Source organism: Anopheles darlingi, chromosome 2 (genome assembly GCF_943734745.1).
Source record: "Anopheles darlingi chromosome 2, idAnoDarlMG_H_01, whole genome shotgun sequence".
Taxonomy (NCBI): domain Eukaryota; kingdom Metazoa; phylum Arthropoda; class Insecta; order Diptera; family Culicidae; genus Anopheles; species Anopheles darlingi.
The window spans coordinates 43,211,903-43,236,536 of NC_064874.1; the positions used below are offsets into that span (position 1 = coordinate 43,211,903).

Here is a 24,634-nt window from a genome sequence, read left to right on the forward strand (position 1 = left end):
CCTCGTCTCGGCAACGACGGGATGTGACCCTCGGTCGGACTTCGAGCGAAAATGAAACGTAATTCCCAGAAACAGAAACAAAGCTCAATTGGCGCATTTGTTTTCGATCGAGATCGAAATTGCCAACATCCTGCGCATCGGGAGCGCAGGAAATTCGGGGCAAAAGTAGTGATCAGTTGGTCTGCCTCCGGCTTAACCGGGAGCAGATTGCCGGTGAGGTGAGGTCTAATGAGATAGCCGTCCCGGACGACGTACCTTGGGGCTTCGGTACATGTTTTTTTTTTTCGTCGTACGTCAGGCGTGGTGTTGCCGAAACTAGGAACCGGGAATGAAACATATTTTATGAGCTACCATAAACTGGAAAAGATACTGGCTTACTGGCGAACCTGGCGTACTGGCAACCGAAGGCGAACGTGGCCAACGTTTGCCGGCGGATGGCGGATTGGGAATTTGAATTTTACGATACTTTAGTTTCAGGCTCCATAAAGCCGAAGCCATCAGGAGCTAGGAGATAACGAGAAGCAAGCAGCTGAGCCAAAGAGCACGAAGCGTGATGCTTTGTTGCGCGAACGTAACAGCAATCTAAAATGTTCATAATTTATGGAACTCAAAGTGAGAAAGATGCGCACCATAAACGGTGTCTTGTTGGACGACCACTTGGAACGAGGTTCGTTTAGTGATTTAAAGATGCTATTTACAATTCTGTCGAGGTGCTTCTTATTGGAATCCACACACATTCCAAGGCATTTTAAATTACACGATACATTAACACCGCGCAATCGGTTGATTGAGATCAAGGATCGACAAAAACCTTTCCGTCCAGCAATCATGTCATTGCGAACTCCTTCTCCTAGAGAGACGATTCGAACAATGAATCAGAGTAAAAGTGAAATCCGTGCTCGAACGTGATTCACATGCAATTCGAATGCCAAGTGCATCCGCCATGCAGCTGACAAACCGCTTCTCGTGTTTCATTACGCCAGCAAAGCGCCACCACATTGTCATTGGTGTCAAGCAATCGTACATGCAGATGACATGATGGTCCTACGTGCTCGTGAAGTCGTATCCGGTGCGATCCGCTTCGCTTCGTTTCCACCTTTCTGCATCAGCTCCGAAGCCCGATGCTGTCAACGAGATGTGATTGCAATCAACGGAACACAAGTTGCTCTTCCGAGAAAGTTGCTCTTGTGTAAGACGATCCTTAAACCTGCTCTTTGATCCCACTAATTATGCATTAATCGTACAACAACCTCATCGTACGCTGGTGGACTTCTTTTCCTACAGTAAATTGCAAAACGAATCAGTCGTCGGTTCTGAACTCCATATCAACGATGGTTTTGTCTTCTTGATCTGGAACCGTTGCTCGATCACTTCAACGTTATCAACGCTGTACGTGAGAGAATCTCGACGAGCGGAAAAGGGTTCACGAGCTTGTCTAATTTGTTGCAGAAGCTGACGGCTAATGGTCCAATGGTCCAGGAGCTAGAAAAGTCGCTGGCGGCACATTAACACCGCACATGCCTAATGATGATGTCGTTATTAGAAGGCGGTCGGAACGGGTGGCCCTCTCGCACCCGAAACCGCACATTTCCGAAATGATGATTCGTATTTAATTACGACCGATCCTCATCCGTCAAAGGATGAAAGATCGCTTCCCAGGGAATAGCTCTGTTTTGGCTAATGCAGAAAGGATTGTTTAATCTGTTCCATAGAAGTCGCGCATTTTGACGCGCCAAATGCCATGCCAAGAAAAAATCGCTTGTTTCTCATCGAAAGGGGTGCGTTTTTACGGTGATGTCGATGCCCGGTGGCCGGTGGTGTATACGTACCGAATTGTAATTATTGACAACCTGCTGTTCATCTTGTGCGTTATTTTTCTGAAATGAAAGAAGCAGAAGAACGAAAGTGTGAGTAAAGATCACTGTAATAGGTATAACGGGGCAGCTAAGTAATTGCAGATTATGTCAGCCCGGTTGTGCTTTTGTACACCTTTCAATGGAATGCCAGCCCGTAACACCTTCGACTTCGAGCTGTCCAAAGCGCCAATGCGAAGGAGAAAGAAAGATCAGACACTAATGAAGCTAAAGCGCACATCGGCAATCAAAACCTAACGTCCAGCAATTACAGAGAGTGGGAACGAATCCAGTGCGATCCACGCAATAATCCAACGCAGCACGTTTGAGCAACGGTAATATGAAGCGAAAAGTGCAACAAATTAATCGAGGCGAAGTGTTACGCTCAAGAAGTTTACAGAAGGCACACATTATTAAGTGCATTTTAATGCTTATGGAACACGTGTACTGTACATAGGGGATCGTATATTCGAATTTATTATAATATTTCAACAAACAATATTTTCGTTCTTTGCATTAACTCAAAATTTACCGGTTTGTTCAAATTCTATAAAATAAAGGCAACTTTTTCGAGCGAATTCACCGTCAAGCGGCGCAATCTTCCGGCTCTACAAATCAAGAGCTGTCGATGCCTTTCTCGAATCTGCACTGCGATTACCAGGCCAGGACGCGTATGCACGATCCCGAGTTGATGATTAACGGTAATGAATGTCTTACTTTGCCTTTGCCCGATGTAACGTTTCGCTTTTGCTGCTACACAACTCCACACACTCACGCAGAACCGTCTTTAACGTGGCGGCATTAAAAGCGCATCCTCGATCGCCACATACGCCATTCTCTCTTCCCGAACATGTGCTCGAAAGGCAGCATAAAAAAAAGTGTTTCCATTACGAACACCGATGCCGCAAGCAAAGCAAGCCACCACCCCGCACAGCAATGTTGGCCACAATTTTTACCCGAAAAAAAGAAGATAAATCAAAACCAAATCGGATAACAGCAGATACAAATTACCAACGGTCCCGTGGCCGGAAAGCACGCGGCCATTTCTTCAAAACTCATTTTAAGAAATACGCCGCTGATAATATAAGAACCAGCACGGACGCGGGACCAGGAAACATCAGTAAAGCCGCAAATTAGACCCCCTCCCCCCATTGGCCCAAGCGTTGTTCGCACATGCGGCAGGCGGCGAAAAGTTTCAAATGAACTTAACACGCGCCATTCCGCCCACGAAGCCAGCATCGGAATGTCCGTGGCTCGGTCATCGCAAGCCCGCAGGCAATGCGGCCGGGCGGCGAAATCAACGGCATCGACAAAAGTGGCAATCCAGGTCCCGCCGAGACTTTCGGCTTTTCGGCCAACTTTCGGAACGAACACAATGTCACGCCGGCCCGGCATGGCCGCACATAAATCTTGTGCCCGGTGGCATCTTGCAGCAGGGACGACGGCGGTAAAGCTGTAAATTCTTTTGCAATCCCTTGGCCCCGGATCCAGGGGATAGCGAATTCGTTTTCAATCCAGCACGCTTCATTTCGGGAGCATAAAAATATGCGCACAAAACTTTGTGAATCGTTCGCCTCTTGCTGGATCGTTTTCGAAATAGAACAATCACGGATTGGATTCCGGAATATCAGACGACAACGACGAGCTGCGTGAACTCATCGCAGCAAATTAATGGCAGAAAGAAGCACATCTCCGATCAGACTGTGTTTGTAAACAGCGCGGAATATAATGCCCGGCACCCAGGAGGATCATCGTACATTTTCCAGGAAAAAAGATGCATGCAGCACGGTGAAGGCGATCCGATGAAGGAACGTAGCGACCGAGCAGCGGGGTAACGTTGGATCCTGCGCCTCCTCGTAGTGATCATCGTACATCCGAGACGCGTCCACGACCGCGCAAACGGTCCGATGACGACGACGACGACGACGAGGACTGCTGCTGCTGCTGCTGATTTGGCACGATGCTCCACCAACAACGACGACGAAGACGACGACGACCGCGCCGCCAACACCGCCCGGTCGAAGGGTGACAACAACACTCCAGCGAATCCGGTTACGATTTTCGCTTGAACAAGCTAAAGTTGATATGTTTCCATTTCCAGCACTTTTCTCTAAGGCAGCAGACGGCACCAAGATGTTGCTTTCCAGGCACTTTTACTTCGTTGCTTCGACACCAACAGGACAGGAGTGTCTGTTGTTTTCTTCTTGTAATTGGAGGGTGGTCAAGGGAAAGGGGATAGGGCTATTTGCTTGTCCAACTATTATCCATAAATTATTGGTCAGTTCGGTTTCACGGGAGGATCCATTAGTGCGTCGTTCGATTGGTGGTTGCCGGAGTGTAGCGCTAAGACACTGCTGTGCTGGTACGGCGCTATCTAAATAATTGGTGACACTCTTCTCTCCCTAAAGAGATAACACACGATCGCAGAGAGCGCAATGAGCTGAACCGTTCCGTTAAGCGATGCTTAGGACACCTTGAGAAGTGTCGAACTTCACACCTTCACCGAGCGAAGGATTTGGATGCAAATGATATACTCAAACTCAAGGTTTATCGAACGTCTATTAGCTATTGGCGCGCGTGATGCGATCAAACAATGAGCAGCAATGCAAACTCCTCGCAATGTACCATTTGGGATAATCCAAACAGCAAACCAATTGACTTAACTGACGAGCCTCAAAAACTGACCAACATCATCTGTCCTTCTCCATTAAACAGTCACCACGGAAAGGCGTGCCACGATGATGTTTAACTACGTGTTGCCCCAAAAGTGCACGAAGGGGTTCGCTATTTGCGGATTCACCAACGACGACGACGACACATGTTATTCACGGTCAACTCAAACGAGATGTTTCGCCTGTTCTTCATCATCCTGTTCTTCTTCTTCGATGCCTACAGTACAGTCATACAGCAAAAAGTGTATTTGCGCACTTTTCGGGGTTTTGTGCGTGTTTCTTATTCTCTTTCTTCTCTCGGTTTCACATGCTTTCCTTTAAACTCTCGCTTTGAATATGAGATGCTGGTGCTGGTGCTGCTGCTGCTTCGTTCCGTTGCACGTTTTCACGCGGCTCAAGACCGGTATTATCTTTTATGTCCTTCAGCGCTATCTTCTTCGTTTTTGGCGGGGCCCGTACGATGACCGACGACGGGAATGAGATCATCGCGGTCGGTCGTTGCCAAATTTAGTAAAAAAAAAACCAAATCCGCGGGTTAGCGACAGAAAAAATGCATAAAAGAAAAAGGAAAACAGAAAAGGCTTATGGCACTGTGAGTATAGGGCGCAGAGAGCGAATGGGAGTCTCTAAATCCATCTGAAACTAGGACGCACACACACACAACATCAAGCCACTATTTACAATTCAGCGCGCGAAGTTCGCCTTGTTCGAGGGGCCGCCGTTTGCTTTGCCACCGTGCGACCCCGGAACCGGTCACGCCGCGAAACGGTGAATCCTCCGCGTACAATCTGCATAAGTGTCCGTGTGCGTGTGTGTGCATGTATGCGTGTTTGTGTGCTTGGTTTGATTACAACGCGCAATGATCGTCGGAACAACGAGTATGCTGGCTATCGATCCCCATCATCTTCGTTGGTGACCCAGTAACCGTTGGATTGGGGATGTGTTTCCCTTCGCCATTCTTTTTTTACAGACGCTGGTGTGCTGCTGGTACATTGGGCTTTCCATTCATTAGAAGGATTAATTACATTTTATTAACACATTCACACACACATATTTACACAAGCGCACAAGCAGTGGAGGTCACCCTGAAGCGGTCGTTCGTATCGCTTAAACGGGTTGTTCCCGTTCAAAAGCGGGAAACGCCAGCTCTTCAGACAACACTCCAACTCCGCCACACGCAACGCACACACACACACGCACATCGCGAGTCGGCCATTACCAATCATTACGAAGCAATCACACGAGACAAGCAAACACAGCAGCTACGGGCGATAAGCGACGATCGCACAATTAACACTTAGTTTCAAAAAGGGGTCCCTCTACTCCTCCTCCTTCAGCAAGGGACACCGAAACACATCCAAGCAACCGAAGATACCGCGTGATGAGTGGAATCATTGCGACAGATGCAACGGCATTGCAGTACTTTGCTGCAATGCGTTAGTAATGCTCCCATGCCGCTGCTGCCGGGTCGGACGCTTCTCGCACGGACGCGGCGTTCGATGGCTTGGCGTCCAGCCAACCGACGCAACCCGGCCCACCCGTCCGGAACCACTGCGCACCAGAGCACCGCACCTTCGAGGGGAGGTCGTTCGCAACCAAATTTATTACATTTCACTTCACTTTTTCGCGAAGGAATTAGAATTAGAATCAGACAGACAGAAGTAATTGTTTGAAGAAATTCGAAAGTAAAGCCGATCGCGAAAGAACTCGGAGATTCGACAAGGAAGGAAGGAAGAAGGAAAAGCTGGACGCGAAAATCCGGAGGACGTCCTGTGTCCTGGACGCTAGGACATCGAGAACTGCACTGCGTCCTAGCGGGTCAAAGCGGGCGACTCGTGTGCGACTTTTCCGGCTTTTCCGGTCAAAGACAGAGCGGTGCGAGTGAGACAACCGGTTGGATGGCCGCATCGGGCCGCACAATGGTTCCGGCATCTCGCTACACGTCCAAATATTCGTCCATTGTCAGTCGGAACATTGGTCCATCCAACTGGAGTGTAGTAAGATTTAGTAGAATAAAAAGCTCTGAGGTATAAAATATTTCGAGTATTGTAGCCATTTCGAGATTACGAAAAACGAATTAAGCATTCCGTTGGATCGGACCACCCTGTTCGATGCGTGTTGACGACGCACCAGAAAAAAGACACACTGCGAAGCCGGCATCGTTGAGGTTTGTTGTGGATTTTGGTGGAGCATGCGCATTGCTGTCAATGCTCCTGATGCTCCTGCTACTGAGAGAGCATCGCGTCTCGGTGACACTCGTGTGTCCTCTCTCTCTCCGTGGTTCCGTGGTCAATGTCAAACAAGGCGACCGATGCCGACATTTGCCGACAAGAGGACAAACAGCAGCATGGCATTAAAATCAGCTGAACCCACGAGCCCACGAGCCACCGCACCTCGAGAGGCCATAGGACACCGATACACGCTCGCATGCAAAGGACATCGCGTGAGATGCGAGAGAGTCTCCATGACATGGTGTCCTCATCATTCACTTTCTCTTCGTCCGTTCGATCGAACCAGTAGTAGACCACCCACCGAAGCCTTCCTCAAAGCCTCCCACTAGCTCTCTTTTACCTGTTGCGCCCACACGTGTCACGGGCCGTTCAAAACCTGCCGTCGATCGCTGTCGCTGTTAGTATCTACACGATCAAACAACGCGTGCTGGCCGCACGGCAAGCGCGGCAAGTAATTAAGCGAGTACAAATATTTAGATAATCTCGGGCTCGAGCTCGAGCGTTAAGCGTATCACCGCCATCGCCGCCATGATGAGGAAGGGAGCCTCTGATGATCAGGTTTGTGCCGACAGAGTGTTTAGAGGTTTAACCCGACAGCCAACCAGCCAACCAGCCGAACGAGTGCTCATTTGCACACACTACAACAACAGGCTGCAATCAGCGGGCCCGGCAACGTAGGCTTGTTAAGGGTGCCCCTTCCTTCTCCTTCCTTCTCTTCACCGATCGGCAGCATCAAACGAATATTTGCGTCCCGATTGCGTATCAGCAAATCCGCGTCGATCCGATCCACACTAAGCGACTAAGGTTGTATCAAGTGGCCGCCACCGCCACCGACGCCATTTCGTCATTAGCATCCCCATACCAGCACGCGATCGCTAATGGCCGTGCAACATGTTTGCTGAAATGATTGTTAGCCAGTCCGCCTTCGACTCGCACACACACACACACACACACTCGCACGTGCAAATGGTCCGTAAAATGTGTAAAAGTAACGACGACCTTTTTGGCAGAGCCGACTACCGACAGACTGTTGCACAATGCACTCCAGCCCAGGGAGTCACTAATTCATTATCGATGTTAACTTCCCGGTTATCTGTTCAACTATTTTATGATTTTCCACCAAACGGCAGAGTGCATGCATATTTCGCTATCTAATTGGAGCAGATCAACTAGTGTGAACGCCAATCGGCACGTCCCCAAAAAAAAAAATCCGGAGTGCTAAATGGAGAACTGTTTGCACCAATTAGTTACCTAATTGATCACTCAACTCACGGACACGATAAACCGAGACCGGCCGCCGCTGGCGTTAACCCTGCTCCGGCGAAACACAGAAAGGCTCTGTCATCGAGCGCCACGCCAGCCAACGCGCCAGCAGACCTCCAAACCGGGAGGGTTATCTAAATTGATCTGATTAGGACAACAAGCCTAGCATATGGATGTAGCTCAGTCATTCGCTGGCGATGGCGCGCTGCTGAACCAGTCCAAAATGTCAGCCAGCTAGCATGTGTGTGTGTGTGTGTCTGGTGGATTAACATATTCGAGCTAATCAAGAATTGGGAATTTGGAATTTTCTTATCCTGTCTTAAGCGGCCGATAAATGGATCTGTTATGATTGGCGATCGCCCCTCCGTCCATAGCGCAAAAGCGCAAAAGGAATGTATGATCAACTCGATTCCGCGAACGGGAAAACCTGTTTCTACATTTTCTACACATATACCTGCCGCCGCCGCGAGTTCCTGACAAATGGCGAACTAGTTCGGTCCGGATCCGGCGAATAGCGAACCGGAGAGTGTTGTTTTTTTTCGAATCAAAATCAACCTTTTTTGGAGCAGTAAAATTTCATGCCGAACGCCGGATCACTAATCCACTCGAGCCGCAAGAAGGTGAAGAGCAGTAAGTATTTCCGGCGATATTTTGCGTCTTTTCGTCGTGAATGAATGGTGGTGTGGCCACCGGCAGTAGTAAGTGTTGCGCGCGAGACGCGATCGTACATCTGCCAGATGCATCCAAATGTTAAACTGCGTGATCTTCACTTTGGCGAGCCGTGAGAGATAGAAAAAGAGAGAAAGAGGAAGGGAGAAAGAGGGACGAGAAAGGGCGGAACCGGTTCCACCATAAAGCTTCTTGTTGCTTTTCCTTCTTGTTTTGACTGTTTTCTATCTATCTTCCCCCCTTGTGTTCCCCGTTCCGAAATTCCGCGAAATGTGTCGCCCTGGCATGGATCCATCTTGCCAAGTCCAAGCCAAGCTGAAGCCGGCAAGGAATGCCACAGCCACTGAGAGGACCAGCAGCCGGGGAATCATCGTGTGGAAGGTGGAAGAATGGACGGAGAGAGAGAGGACAGAAAGTGAGATGATCTTGTGACATTCACGAGCGCGATGTCGACGCTAAATGCGCCGACATACGGGATGAGATTTTCATCGTCCCCCCATCGGGAAGGAACATCCATCCGTCCGTCCGTCCGTCCGTCGGAACATGGTTGGCGTGACATTCCGTTGCCTGCACTTCGGTGACCTTGACGGGTGCTGCCTGAAGCGAGGGCTTCCCGAGAGAGCGATGCGCATCGTCAGCCTGATCTCCTGGCACCTGGCAGACACACACACACACACACAAGAGACAGTCAAGGCCATCAACGTCATCGTTTGTCTTATTTTCCCTTTTCTTTTTCCCATCGCTGGTCCTCCGCTGGTTTGCGATTCCCGGGGACACTTTGATTAACCTGATATTCCCTTCATTACACGACGTCATTCCCGTCGTCATGGCAGCGGTCGGCTCATTAGCAGCGACAGATCGTGTCACCTTTGCACCGGATGATGGAACGGATTAATCTGTCGTCTCCGATCATGCTTGGCCAGCATGCCACCTTTCGGTTTCCCGGACGGTACATCCCTTGACGTGGCGCTATGTCGCGGATCGTTTACCGACTCTCTTCACAATGTTTTTGCGATTTTTTTTTTGCCGCCGCTTCAAGTGCCACGACATCGAATCCCGGTTTCGAATCGCGGTAGCTCCAGCTGGTGCATGACACTCCACGAAAGATAGTGAAGAAGATTCTTGACCAACCGCATCATCATCGGTAGCATGATCGCTGGCTTCTTGTCCGTGTGGTTTGAGTCATCGCTAAAAATAGACTCAACGACGTGATTGCCGACGAGGAGGTGGCGACTACTGGCGAAACGAATTAAACCGCGACGGCGGCGACGGTGGTGGTGGTGGTGGTGGTGGTGGTCGTGTGGAACCGATTATCATGCCACACACACGTATCAATATGCTGCGCTTCTAATGCGCGCGCGCACAATCGGATCGTTTTGGTGAAATCATTTCCATTGCTCATCATCCTCATCGTGTTCAACGTAAAGAACGATTCGCGGAACGGAAGATAACCGGCCGGCCAGGCCACTGGGCCTGGGTCGTTCTGCCTGGGTGGTGCGTAACTTTCGGTGGCGAAGGACACCGTCGTCGTTGTTGGCCGTTTGAAAGGAACCACACCGGTTGTGGTTGTGGTTCCAAAAAACCGGTTCCACAGTTTGCTAAAGTTCTGTTCCGGTCCCGGCTTGGTTGGCTTTTGTCATAATTCGTCGCTGCCGCCCGATCATTAAGTACGATCCCCGGGTCTGCATAAATGTCTGCACACCGTGACCGAATGTGTGCTGATGTTGATGCTGCTGCTGCAGGTGACACCATCAGCAAGCTCGGCGAAGGTCAAGCAGAGATACGGCGACGCACCGTGGACGTGAAGGCTTAATGCAAATTTAGTTCTCTTCCTCCCTATCCCAGGAATGGCGCACAAATCTTAGAGCCCACAGAGTAAGACCAACGACGACGCTGGGTGCTGGAGGCTGAATGTTTCAGGTTTTGCGGGTTTCGCGCTTTATAGCAACCACCAACCATCATCATCATCATCATCCGTGGCGGCACCACACCATGAATGGGTTCTTAAATGAGACGATTTTTCAACGTGTCCTTCTTATGTCCTCCCTTCAGACACACCCGGGCGGGGAGGGGGCACAGGAAGCGGCACCAACACGGCGGCATCGCATTATCATATTACGCGGAACGCGCCGCCCATTCTACAAGTCAATTCAGAGCAGCGGTGCGATCGGGTCGTGACGTGAATAATGGAATGCTCGATCGACGACGACAGATGCTCAAGCTGGTGTGTGTGTGTGTGTGTACGCGCGAGATCATGACGATCTGGGCGCTGCAAAACCGCACGTCCGACTGGATTATTGGACGCAAAGAAGTACGAAAAATATTTATGATCCTGCGGCTGCGCGCTGATTGCAGCCTTAATGGAATCGTAAAAGGTTCCCGATTCCCGCGATTCCACTTCCACTGCAGAGAGTTACACATTTTCCTGTTCATTTTGTTTTCTTTTCGTTAGGACACTTTTCCAGTGGCGAGTTCCTGGTATCCATCGCTCCGATCGATAGTGCTCCATCATTTTCAATCGCATTTTTTGGGGGGCAGCAGCAGTTCCGAAATCAAGATAGTGCGACGACGACGACGACGACGACTGCGGCGTTGCGTACCAACCAGCTCTTCTCACGCACTATCACTGACGCATCAAACGTGACCAGCAGCAGCAGCAGCAGCAGCAGCAGCCGTTGGACAATGATCGATCACTCTTTGATTGTTACCATATCCGATTTCGGGCCCGCAGGAGGAATGTTAAGTGTACTTTGCTCCAAGAACCTGACTAATGCTCGAAACTCGGTGAAACCGAACTTGACCTTCGGTTATCGATGCGTAAGCAGCGTTTGATGATAAGACATAGTTAAGATAAGAGAAACTCCCGCACAGTTCGTCGGGTAGTTGAGGTCCATCTTGACATCTCCTTTACTGGAAATCCGTTGGAGTATGTTTTTCTGACCATTTGATTCCATCTAACTGGATCCGATGATGTGTTGTTTTGCTCCTTTACCTCCAATGTGTACCTTTATGGTTATTGCACCCTCCCCAAAAAATGTGATAATGTATCGACAACTCGATTACATTGGATTACACTACTCGCACAATCTCTCTGTCTCTCTTTATCTCTCTCTGTTTTCGCTTGACAGCAGCTGGCTTATGACACCTCGCACGATAGTGATCTCGTGACAACATTCTGTGCGAAGGTGACAAGCAAATACTGATCACCCTTCGAGAGTGCCAACCCCCTTGTACACCCCACCCCAGGCTCAAGGTGCGGCTTAATCAAGACAGCACAAACAAACACAACACTGTTCTGCAGCCCATCGACATCGCGGTGGTCGTCGTCGTCGTCGTTCAACAGGCAATTGAAGGTTGATACGCGCGGTGCGTAATGTGCAATTAAATGCAATTATAATCGTAAATTGAGTCTCCTTTTGCCGTGCTGCTGCTGTTGCTGTATGTTGCCACCCTTACGGTCAACAGCTACAAGACTGGTCTACAACAGCGACCACACACACAAGAGCCGCTACAAGCCGGGTTTTTAGATTTTCAATTTATGACACCACCATTCACGGACCGCACCGACCGCTCTCTCGGTCTCTCTTTCTCTCTGTTGTAGACTCGATCTACTGTAGCATTAGCGCATTGGTCACACCCAACGGTCCACACCGTACCGAGGGCTGCAGCTGATGATGACCCGGGGTACGCCCTGCAAATGAATGCTCATCAAGATAATGGACGAGTACATAGATGTCACGGAAACGAATTTATTGCTTTCGCGATTACCACCCCCCTACCACATGACTCAGTCTTAGTCGCCTTCAAGAAGCAAACACACAAACGTGAATCGCATCCAATTCGTAGCAATCAAAAGCACACACTGGATCACACTTGATCGTGCTTGATGGCGACGCACTTAGATCAGCATCTTAGATCATTGGCCATTGGCAGGCCGGGGGGCAGGTCGTCTAGGTCCGGTAACGGCGGTGTTAATTAACGCGACACATCGACGTCGACGACGACGACGCGGTGCAGCACATGAGGCCAAGGTCGTCGACGACTGCGTGCTTACCGACGATGCTGACCTCACCCCCAACGACGGTGGTTGCGTATTAATTTGCGTCGCGCGATCGCACGCCAAAGATCAGGAACCCCCTTACGGTGGGGGGTGGTCTACTAATCGGTGATTGATTGTCGGACGTTAGAAAAGGTGACGCCGTGGAATGCCAGTAGCGCTCCGATGAACCCAATGGCATCCCGTTCAACGGAGATGGAAGCAAGAAAGTCAAGATGGAGTCAGAGGTCCACCACACGGGGGGGCATAAGACAAATGATCGTTTCCTTTTGCTTCGACACACACACACACACACACAGCTATGACGTGCGAACGACAGTTGCCAATTTGTCGACGAAATGGATATGTTTATCACATCATCACAGTGTCACTGGCCCTCCTCTAGTGGCCGTAACCGGAGAGGTTACGCTTTCAGGTGACGCGACGCACAAGGAGGCCAATCAACCGAGCAATTCGATGATCTTCGAGGCATCGCAGGTGGTCTAAAGATTGTCGTATTAAAGATTGACACAAAAACTCGGTCCAATCGGGACCGATCATCATCTTTACGTAAAGTCATCATCATTCTACGGAACGAGACGAGGGCCCTGGTCGCTGGTCGGCGCTGGTCAACGTTCGGGTTCAAAGTCATTAACCTGCGAAAGTGGAAATCCAATTTCAACTTCGTCATCGGTGGAGGGGAGCTCGGAAGATCAATAATTCAAAGTGACGAACCGGTTATTACCGGTAGGGGTTTCTCGAACGGGGGTTTTGGGGGGAAAGAGGTGCTTCAATTCCTATCAATCATTGATGAGCTCCGGTATCCCGAGCCGGCCTGGTGGTGGTGGTGGTGGTCGTGGTGGTGGATGTGCTTCAATGACCTTGTGGAATGCATCATCAGGACCATCGTAGAACCAGCATGATGATAGCCCGCATAAAGCGCTATCGTAGAGGGGGGGTTTGCGGTTTAGGAGAAGCTACTACGAGAAATGCTTTCAAAATCCCGACATCAAGAAGTGATTGAGAGCGATAGAAAGAAGAGAGGAAGTGAAAAAGGGTGCGGGCCGAGGATAAGAAGTAATAAAGCGAACGGATTGGGTGTGTCCATTAAAACTCATCAGGGTTAATGATTGGGTCGCGTGTCCCTTTCCACGGTGCGCCTAGATAGACGACCTGGTCCCCCCACCTTGGGACAGTAATTAAGCAGCAAGAAGTCGCTAATGAAAATGGGAAAATCTCGCTCCAAATCTCGCCCGGAACCACGGGGCCACCGCCGGCGCTTCGTAACGGGATACTTCCTGCAAATGCAAATCGGTTCCAATATCCTCGCGGTTCACGACGCCGACAGCCACGGGCCACGGGTATGGCACAACGGGTTCTCTGTTGACACAACGAGCCCGTAGCTGCCTCAACTTAACTAAACCCTGACCGGGGCTGACTCACTTTTGCAATGTGATGTTGGAGTGGGTGCGTCACCGCGTCACGCCGTTGCGACTTTCCGGAATTTATATTCCCGCGAAGTACGTGATTCCGAGGTGCAAAATATTCGACGGGGTTTGGTTTGGTGGTCCCCATAAGTCAGGGGTCATTTGCCTGTCTGCCTGCCTGCCTGCCAGTGACGGTTAGAGACGTCGAAGTAATTAAGTTCCTTCGGCGTGATCTCTGACTTCAATCACCGCTTGCTGCTGCTGTTGCTGCTGTTGCTGCGACAACGATCATAGAAGTTCATGAGAACAGCAACGCAAACTGAGCGCCGTGTATGCCTTCTGGCAATCGGGCTATAAGTTACCGGCAGCCGCTAATAAATCACTCGCGACCGTCTCTATCCCCTGTCCTCACGGTTCTGCAAGCCCTTCCTCTACGGCTGCTGGGGTAGGTCAACCAGCAATCAAATTACTATCATTAGGTGAGATAGGTGAGGTTTGCAACAGCAACAACAACAACAACAACAACAGGGAAAAAATGTAAGAAAAACCGATTTGTTCATGCTGCGATGAGTGTATGTGGCAGGCGAAAGGATGCCTCGAAGCTACAACAAGGGCACAGGGAGGACGGGGTTCTCTGAAAATGAGTTGCAATTTCGCTAAACGTTTTGCTCAAGCGTCGTCCGCGTGGTATTTGAATATCAATATTGATTGGCTCGGATTGGCGGTTGTGTAACTTATCGCTCTTCGTTTCTTTTGCCAATGGATCGACCCATTCCTATTGCCACCAAAAAGCTGCACCAGCCCTATCATGTCAGCTAGCAGCCACTTTACGGCCCCAGTGTGTGTGTGTGTGTGGTCAGTGTGTCATGGATTATTTTTACGGGACGCCATTCCAATCCCGGGGCGATTCAATGACGCGAGCAGATATTTCTAAACATTACGCAGCGCAACGTAACGCAACGCAACGCAGGGCAACCGCTCATTCAAACTTATGTTTTGCACATTTTGAGTTATGGTGCGGTAAGTGAGTTTCACTTGTCGATTGGTCACCGATGGTGGGGGGCCCTGGGTACTTCTGCTTTGCCGGGCCGGGCAGCAACAGAAGTGCCGCGCACCGGCATGAGCTCATCGAGTGGAATGTGTGTACATTCGTTGGTTTGTTCAAACATTAACCATATCACCCCTCGCTTAGAACACCGCTCGCTCTCTTTCTCTCTCTCTGCAGAAGGATGATCTTCCATTTTTCACTCACTCGAACCCTCAGTGTAATACACTACAACTATTATTCGCGCAACGGACTGCGCCGAGTGCGTTTGGAGTGGAACGAGAAGCCGAGAAGCTGGCGCAAAAACGAGGGCAAATGTGGTTCTCACATTGGTTTTCAATTCGGTATCGGAGCCCCTAAAAATAGCCAGCACCCGACATAGGTTACCCGGGATTCTTTTGCTATTTTCCAGCCGCCGGATCTTTCGATTCGAGATTCTGCGAAAGCATTCCGGACGGATTCAGTCCGGTTTCTAGCACGTTGCACTTGGTGGTGTGTTGATGATTTAAGATTCTGGCGAGCCAGCAGCAACGTAAATCAAACGCCGACACCATTTCGCTCACCATGCAGATGATCGAGGAGGAATGAAGAAGAAACGACGGCCCTGTTCCAGCAAACAGATGTGGCATCGTTTGTCGGATTCGGAAGCACTCGTTCTATCGTGATATTCAAGAGCTGTCAAACACGACTAATTGTCGGGGTCGGGCTTCCCTCCCGGAAGATGCGCTTCAAATTGAACGAGCATTCAACAGGAAGCAGACACTCAGCTCACCTCACCTTACCACCAGATTCTCCGCCCTCTTTTGACACAGCGAGGGAAGGAAACATCTACGGGATCGGAGGGACGGCCGATCCTTGGCCAGGACGCTTCTCGAATAACAAAGCGGAACGGTTCGGAGCCACAGGAGTTGCAGGAGGGCAACCATGAATTGGCATCATTAGCAAGCATGTTGTGTGTCGCTCTCGCTCGGTTCTATTCACTCCAACACACACACACACACAAGGCACACATGGCACACAGGGCAGGGGGCGCACATTATCATAATCGGTGCACCTGGACATGCGGTATGTGGACCACGCCAGCGACGACGACGACGACGACGCCTAGCACCTGGATCTCGTCGCGTCGTGCTTTTCCTTAAATTTCCGGAATCGATCCATCAAAACGCTCCCTGGTTCGTGGGTTTTTGGGGGGCGCGTGCTGCGTGTATTTGTCAGGACGAAAATGTTTTGCGAACCTCATGATGTAGATGATTGATTGGTAAAGAGTTACATGGTCACCGTGTTCTCAGGGTTCATACTCCCAAGCAAGTCGTCTGTTTGCCATGAATTCCACCATGATTTGGTCATTCTTCCTACTTACTACGCGACATGACGAGCGACATGTGAAAGGCCTCGCTTCGGCTCTCCTGGAATGCATGTAGCGGGACTGTTCTGGCGCCACCGTGCATGTCGACGTGTTCGCGCTTATCGCGTTGCGTCTGTACCAGATCCCGGTCTGCCAGGTCTTCTCTTGTCAAGGTCGACGTTTGCTGGGTTTGAATTCTCTTCCCCGAAAGATAACCTTTTCCTTTGGCGTATTGCGTCTTCCAGAAGCAGGTAGCAAACAAGCAGCTTGGCAGAAGGTTTGTTTCGAAAAGCGATCCCAAGCACGATCGCTTCTTAGAATCATGCCGCAGCAGCAGTAGCAGCAATAGGTGCGTGCAACAACAACAACAACGACAGTATCCCAGGAAGCGCCGTTTGGCCAACACACGAGCCTTTACGATCGCAAAGGAGAGGAGTGACGACTCCTGCGGTCCTTCGGTTAGCCAGCCCCGAAAGCCGTATCATAAAATCATAAATTCATTTCCGTTGCGTTTGAAGACGTCCGTCTTGCTATTGCCTTGTGCCCGGTACGAGCACGATCGTTCTTTTGGGTGCCGCGTGCTCCGGTCATTATATGGACGCTTTCCGGGACTGATTTGCGCGCGCATGACGTGATCGCGCGGACCAAAAAATGCGAATTTTTGTAAGAAGTAAAGAGGTAACACCAGGATCAAGTGTTAGTGTTACTTGCTTCTCTTCGAATCATTTCCCTTTTCCCCACCACCAGCAGAAATGAACAATAAACAATGCAAAAGTGTTCGCATGCCAAGTGTCGCGGTCAACAATGCGCACACACACACACGCAAAGCACAAGACACAAGGATGGACACGGTCTTTTTTTTGCATTGACTGTGACAAAATAAGCGGGGGAAAAAATAAACAGACGAAACAAAAGGTTTCACATTGACCATTGGCTCGATTGTATAAAAGGCAGAAACATATATTTTTTAAAAACAACAGGCAAAGAAGCAAACACCAACGCCCCAACGGCAGCAGCAGCAGCTCTGGTCAAAGCACAAACTGCTAAGAACGGCAAAATGAGCACGGGGAAGGTTGGATTATCACGAAACATGGCGGTGGTGGAGGTTCCGAAAAGCCGAAAGAAGAAGGAATCGGTTCTGACGAAAGACAACGATACCTTACCCTGACAACGGCCGATCGGCACGGGGTGTGCGGCGGGAAGAGAAGAAGAGGAAGAGGGACGGCCACAGCACAAGAACAACACCGTTGATGACGGCGACGATGACGACGAAGACGTAAAAAAAAACCGTCCAAAAAGTATCCAAATTTCCGTCCGTCCTCACCCGTAGAACGTGATTTGCATGGTTTATTAGTCTTTTAACCGTTTATTTCTCCTGGGGTGTGTGTGTGTGTTATTGGCAGAATGGCCAAGGGAACACGTCTCTCTCTCTCTCTGTTGACCCTCTCACCACAGACACGCACACACGACATGGCAAGCACATCTTGGACATCTTTTCTTGGGAGTCTTGGGAACACGGACATCAGTAGGGGATTCGAGAAATCGAGTTCGTCGAGTCGATTGCGCAGAACGCCCCGGGATTACGTCTGGATTCTCGGGGGTCCATGTTCGTGTTTGATCCTCCTGCTCTGGTGACAACATGTACCGGCGCCCAGAACACAAACACACAGACAGAGAAACAACGCCGAAACAACGGTAACGGAAATCATGTTTTCGAACGAATCGTGATCCCTAACCGAAAACCCGAACTTTCGGGGATTCATAATTCGGATACGGCACGTACCCCCGACGTACAGCAGAGAAGGGGCAAGGAGGGGACCGCCTCTGGCCGAGGAATGCCAATACCCGCGGCCTTTTCCCCTGGCCTTTTTCTCCCCTTCATCGCGTCAGTCCAACTCGAGAAATAAAAACTCGGTTTCGCCCGTTTGACAGGTGTGATTAATTGCACTGGACGCCACCACCAGCAGCATTGCCGGTTTCTTCGGGTGCGTTCTTGACAAGCACCGTGGCGTGGGGCTTCTTGTTGTGCCTTAAGACGACCAGGATTATAAGGGAACACCAGTAGCAACGACTCTTTCTCTCTCCCGATACATCGAGGACGAACATCGAATGCGCGGAATGTACAGTTCGCGCAAAACAACAACATTATGGGCACCCGATGTAGAAGCGGAGAGAGGGATTTCCCTTTGGATCCGTTGTTCAGCAAACGGACAGCGGAATCATTAACTCTCGCTTAAATCCTCGAGCAGCATAAACTGCTCCCAACTGGAACAAACCGAGTCCACAGGGTAAGGACGTTAATTAATTAAATCACATCCAGACAGCTTCCCCGGGAGTGACTTCAGTCTGCGTTCTGTAAGTCGGTCATCGCTTGGTGGAGAATTCGGAATAAAATGGTTTCCCTTGTTCTAGTAGCGCGGTTGCGAATGAATGTTAAAACGAGGAAAAAGCCGACAACCGACAACAAGAATTCCATGCAGAGAGCAAACGCAAGGAGCGTCTCCTCAGTCTACTCTTCTGGGTCGTCGTGTGAGATTGGATTAATAACGCACTGTAGTTGTTGGCCTGAGGGTAACAGGCAACACACCACCCCAGTGGGAGTGCAATTATGAAGTTGCACTTCTTCATCGCCTTTCACTGCACTTCTTCATCGCGAGGACGCGAAGAATGCGATTGCTTCGCCAACGCAGCAACGCGCCAACACATGGTGTTGGATCGCCACATTGCACACCAACGCTGCTCGTTGCCCCGCTCGAAATGATCGTTTCTTGTGTCCATCTGATGCGAAACGATGAACGATTTCGTGTTCCTGCCGTCATCGTCGTTGTCGTCGTCGTTGGCGTCGTTGTCGTTGGTACACTATGGATCCGGCCCGGGGCACGATCACGAGAGATCGATGTGGACGGAACCAAGCATGCGAACAAGTAAAAGTGATTAGTAGGTCAGTTGTCGTTGCAACGCTGTTCCCGTTCGCCGGCGCGTCGCGTTCCTGCCGTTGCATATGGCCAGTATGGGCGGACCGGACCGTCTCGCAGCGAGAAAAGGGTCTGTCGGCAGCGGTAGGAGCAGCAGCAGCAGCAGCAGCAACTAAAACTGTAACACCCCTACGATGCCGCGCCATGGAAAGCCGTTGCAAGATCGATGTTTTAGATTCCACGTCCGAACACGGCGGGCCGCATCGGCATGGCATCGTGTTCCGCCGTGACGTGAAGTCGGGACGTGGTGGAGTGCAAGAGGTGGCATGATGTTTGTTTTGATTGATTCATGTCTTTCCGATCGGGAAAAGCGCGACTTCTTCTCGCGATCGATTCGCCAAACGATCGTCCGATAGAAAAGGATCTCTTCTTGGGGAATGCGTTTCTCTAAAGACACCTTTGCACCCGCAGCAATGTCCTGTTGCTGTACATAATACAGTGAGTATTTCAATCTAACTCGAGCTGTTGCAAACCAACCGTTTTGTTTAACATAATTCCATTTTCCTAGCAAGGTCACATGTTGTAAGGAAACTCGTTCGCGTTTGTAAATAAACATTGTTCCTCGCTGCAACTATTACGACAAACGATTGTAAAACCATTTCCCGGGAATTTCCCACAACCGAGCGCACCGAGAAATGGGTGAGTAAACATTTTAAACGACTTCAAAAATCATTTCAAACATCGACACCATGCCATCGGCATGTGTTCCGGGGCTGGCCGGTCTATGCTGTAGGTCCCCTCCCTGCTTCTGCTGCTGCTGCTGCTGCTGCTTGGGACTTTATGCTTGGTTCATGGAGACAAGATTGGACGGATAAAAATTAACGCCACAAAACCCGTGGGTCTGTTTTCAGCACAGCATTAACATGCGGGCCACCCTGATTAGTTCCATTTCCCCCTTTTCTACGAAGTCAACCGTCACTCGGCTCGTACCTTCTTCAGCGTGCTGGACAGACTGAATGACTGCGAATTGACGCGTATCATGGTGAGGCTGCTGGCTGCTCCGCGGTCCGTACGTGTGTGTTGTCCACAGCCCGCAGCAACAGATGACGTTGTGTGAAGGTTCAGAGAAAACCAACCAGCGATCGATCGATGTGCTGCTGCTATCGGTGGAAGGGTTGTTGAACGAAGAAGCCTCTCACTCACTGACCGCTCATCGTGATGGCTTTTGCGCCGGTTGACGATGCAAACAGCCACACAATCTTTATCTATTGGGTCCTCTCTGTTGCTCTGCTCGGTTTTACACGCACGCACCGGTTACAATGGACACGCTCAAGCTGATAAGACCGCAAAAGGACGCAGACACACAACACCTCGAGCGCAGCGATCAGAGCAATCAATCAATATGCGAACTGCGCGCTGCTGTACACTAGAACCACGTACACAGAACAACTCGTTCCACGCAAACACACACGCGTGCACTTTAGTAAACAATAATGTGACACACCTATACCCCGCTAGTGGTGCCCGGGAGGAGGTGTGATGCTGATAAGCGCACACCGTTCACCTATCATCGAGCCTAATTGCTCTCGATGCGTGTCGTTCGATAAGAGCTGCCGCGAGTAGAACGACGGTGAGCGAGATCGCGAATGAGCTTTCGCGTTCCTTAGCGGCTAGCTAGCTGGCTGACTAGCTTACTGGCTGGCTGCACCTGCTCATAAATCAGCCTCAGAACACTAAGCAAACACAAACACCCCTTTGCGCACGGGCCCTTATCGACCAAGTGGCAAAACTTCTCGAGAAACACCAGAGCTTTAAGATAAGCGCAAAACGGGAAATCGCTGGAAGTGCTCGACGGCGACAGAATTGCAGAATATCCACCTTGCACCTTGGCAGAAAAGCTGGTTGAAGATGATGATGCAAGGAGCCGGAATCGGAAGAACACAAAAGCACACATACACACACACACGCGAAAGAGAGAAACGGAACCGTGGATAGAGACTGGCTAGTTACATATTTGCGGCGTTGGGCAAACCATGTCTAGGCAACATCGGGGCACACCGTTATGCGAACCTTCGACGATCAACCTGCGCTACGCGTTCTCCATGAGCCAGCAGTTCCCGATTTGCACACACACACGCACACGCACTTATACACAGACACACGGCGACACCGAGGCCCCAAGTTCCTGCATCGAAACGGACACAGAACAGGAACAGAGGGCAAAAGTAAGGGGCACGCCGTAGGGCGCCGTCACTGATCACCACGCACGTGTTGCTGCTCTGAAGGATGGTTCGTGAGTGTCACGAGTGACTCCGGCGAGTGCGGCCGAGAGCCAAAAGCAGCCTCGCGAGTTCGTTCGATTCGGTTCCGTCGATTCGGTCACCCAACGCAACGAAACCCAGGAAGCTATATAAGCTTGATGATGATGGGGCCTCCTGGAAAGGGCAGGGAGTGGTGGTGCCCGGTGGAGACGCCTTTCGTGTCGATGGCTCGCGGTTGGAGCAGCACCTTTGCTTTGGAGCTTGCTTTTTGCTTGTTGGTTCGCGGGGCGCGCGATCTTTTGGCTTTCTTTCTTCGCACCGCCATCATCATCATCATCATCATCGTCGTGGAGCGAAAGGCCGCCACAACAAGATCGTGAGGATCATTTCGATCATTTAATGGACCCCCGAAGGGACGGTATCCGTGGTGTGGTGGCTGCGAGAAAGCCACGCAGCAAACCAAAAAAAAAACAGGAATGGAATGGCCAACAGAACAGAAGGAAGAACGCAAAACGCCGTCCGCCGGGGGTTCTTGCTGACGTTAGCAGTTCTCGCCGTTCGCTGGGTGGTCGAGTCACCGCCGAAGCCGAAGAAGACGGCGCTCAGCGAAGCTCTCATGCAAAACACCCGCCACCTCCCTGGGAGGGGGGTGTCTTACCCCATTTTCTGCATACGTTTCGCTCTCACAGCTCGAGACACTCTCGGCTCTCCGCGATTGAAACGATCGCACGATCGACGATGATCTTCGCGAACGCTCAGCGCAGATGATGCTGCGCGAAAAAAAAATAATGCTCCCCCGCTGGAACTCACGCCAGGTTTGATATCCGATACTTTCTCCGAGTTGAAACTTACGAGACTTGCATGATACGAGGAAGTTTTTATTCTTTCACATCGCAAATTGGTAAACGCTTTTGGGATGTTTTAAATGAAGGACAATGTCGCGTTCCTAGTGTTGATGCATTTGGCACTTAGTCAATGGGCACGTGCAGCGTAAATTGTGTTTTGCAATTAACGGCGTTCCTGCAGCAAAGGAAGAGGACGCCCAACGGAAGGCCATATGTTGTCATGGCGTGCGGCGAATACAAAGAATGCTATGTGCGAATGCAGAGCAAACGCCATCATCTGCAATCACGCCTATTAATAGTGCACAAAGTAAACAACAAGGCCTCTACCTCTACAAAAATAAGACGCCACCATCGGAGGTCGGTGACGCAGACAGTCTCTGACTCCAACAGCTGTTTCACGATTAATAAACGCTAGAGACAAACCGCGGGGACTGACTGGCTTAAGCCCTGGTTCGTGGTTCGCGGTTCAGGGATGCATAAATTCGCTCCGCACCGTTCCGTGTGAGTCATGCTTCCGACAGGACCTATATCGGTCCACACCTTCTTTGAGGCTTTCGGTCGCTGTCGGTTACCATCATCCGAGGCATCCGTTGCCAACAATGGTTATTGATTTTCCAACTCGATGAACCGAACCGATGGTTCGATTTCGGTCCTGGAAGGAAGGTTTTCCGTTTTGGGTACCAAGCGGTTGGGTTCTCCTTCGCTGCCGCTGCTCCAGCGTGTGATGTGATTTGTGCCAAGGACACCCGCTTGTGGGCGGTGGTGAAATTCATGTCGGCATAAGCTTCATTCCGCAGCCCGTTCCGCAGGGTTGCCACTGGCGACATGCTAATGCAATGTGATAGATGGCGCTCTGACGGAGGTGCTCTCGTCGGAGTGTCCAATACTGGCTCCATTATAAGCCCCTGGCGCGAATGCTCGACTGCATCTTTCCATACCAACCATCTGGAACACATAAAGAACACACATTCGGCATTGCGTTCGATCTATCGCGCAAATGCTGCTGCTTCTACCACGTTGTACATCGTCTGGCGTCCCCGTGTGCGTGTGTGTATGGAACGAGCTCATAAACAGCGGGCGTCGATTGATGCCCACAGAGTGTATGCGTGTGTGTGTGCGTGCACGTGTGGTATGCCCGGGCTTAATTTAATGCACATTCCGGAATTCCGGCGCGACGTGGCGTACTTTGTACGGGGGTGGGTCCATGGTTACCATGGTCCTTGCGGCCGCCCACGGCGCAGGAAAACTGCCACGACATTGTGCCACTTTGGTGCGCCCCCCTGCACACCTACACGTGGAAAGCACTCAATCGGATGAGCGAATTACATCCTCACGATACCATTAGCAGCAGCAGCAACAGCAGCAACAACAGCCAGCTTCTAATCAATCATCGTGCTCGTTTTGGAGTGAGTGGAGAAAAGTTTTGCGCGATGGTTGAAAATGCGTAGCTGCTACCGCGATTAGCGTTTTTGGAGGTCTAAATTGAAATTTAATTATTTCATTATATCCCTCTTACAGGTTGCGATGAAGCGGAACATCTTAAGAGCGATGCTGCTTCAGGGCTGGGATGCCACTGGATGGAGAGTATCATTCAATCATCATTACACACGTTCCATTCTTCGATTTCCATCGCATTAAGGACCCTCGGAGCCCACGAAACAGTGACTACAGTACACTCTGCCTTTCACCCAGGCCCTGGAGAAAGTGTTGATAAGAGAAATTTGAAAATTCCATCGACTGCAAGGTCGATTCGCCAATTGGCATATTGTATTTGGACGAAAGGACACACACTTTAACATCGAATTTCGAGAGAAGTGTCCGCAGATCAATCGATCAGTCAGCGTCCGTATCATATAGTGGAGCTTCGTTGGCAAGGACTCTAATAAAGCATCAATTTTGTACGTCGATTGCGCTTCTTCGCAAAATTGATGTTTGCACATTCTAAATGCCTTCGCGCGAAGAAAGTTAACTACTTGGGAGCTTGGAAGGTGCCGTCCTCTCACACATCCGACCAACCGCATATTCCTGGCTGTCAAAAATAGCATATTCAACCGTCCACAACTCGCGAT

General features: G+C 50.4%; 1 protein-coding gene across 7 annotated transcripts in view; it reads right to left on the minus strand.

Annotated features, from left to right (window-relative positions):
• Positions 1–24,634, minus strand: part of LOC125949226 (uncharacterized) — a 158,121-nt gene that overhangs the window by 36,379 nt on the left and 97,108 nt on the right. For 5 of the 7 annotated variants that reach the window (XM_049676029.1, XM_049676033.1, XM_049676032.1 and 2 more), the window contains one exon: positions 1,830–1,877. In XM_049676029.1, coding sequence (XP_049531986.1) covers positions 1,830–1,877 — 48 coding nt within the window. Of the gene's footprint in view, positions 1–1,829; positions 1,878–3,610; positions 3,743–20,449; positions 21,821–24,634 lie in introns of those variants that run through there. The other 2 variants (XM_049676036.1, XM_049676034.1) reach the window with 2 other exon arrangements.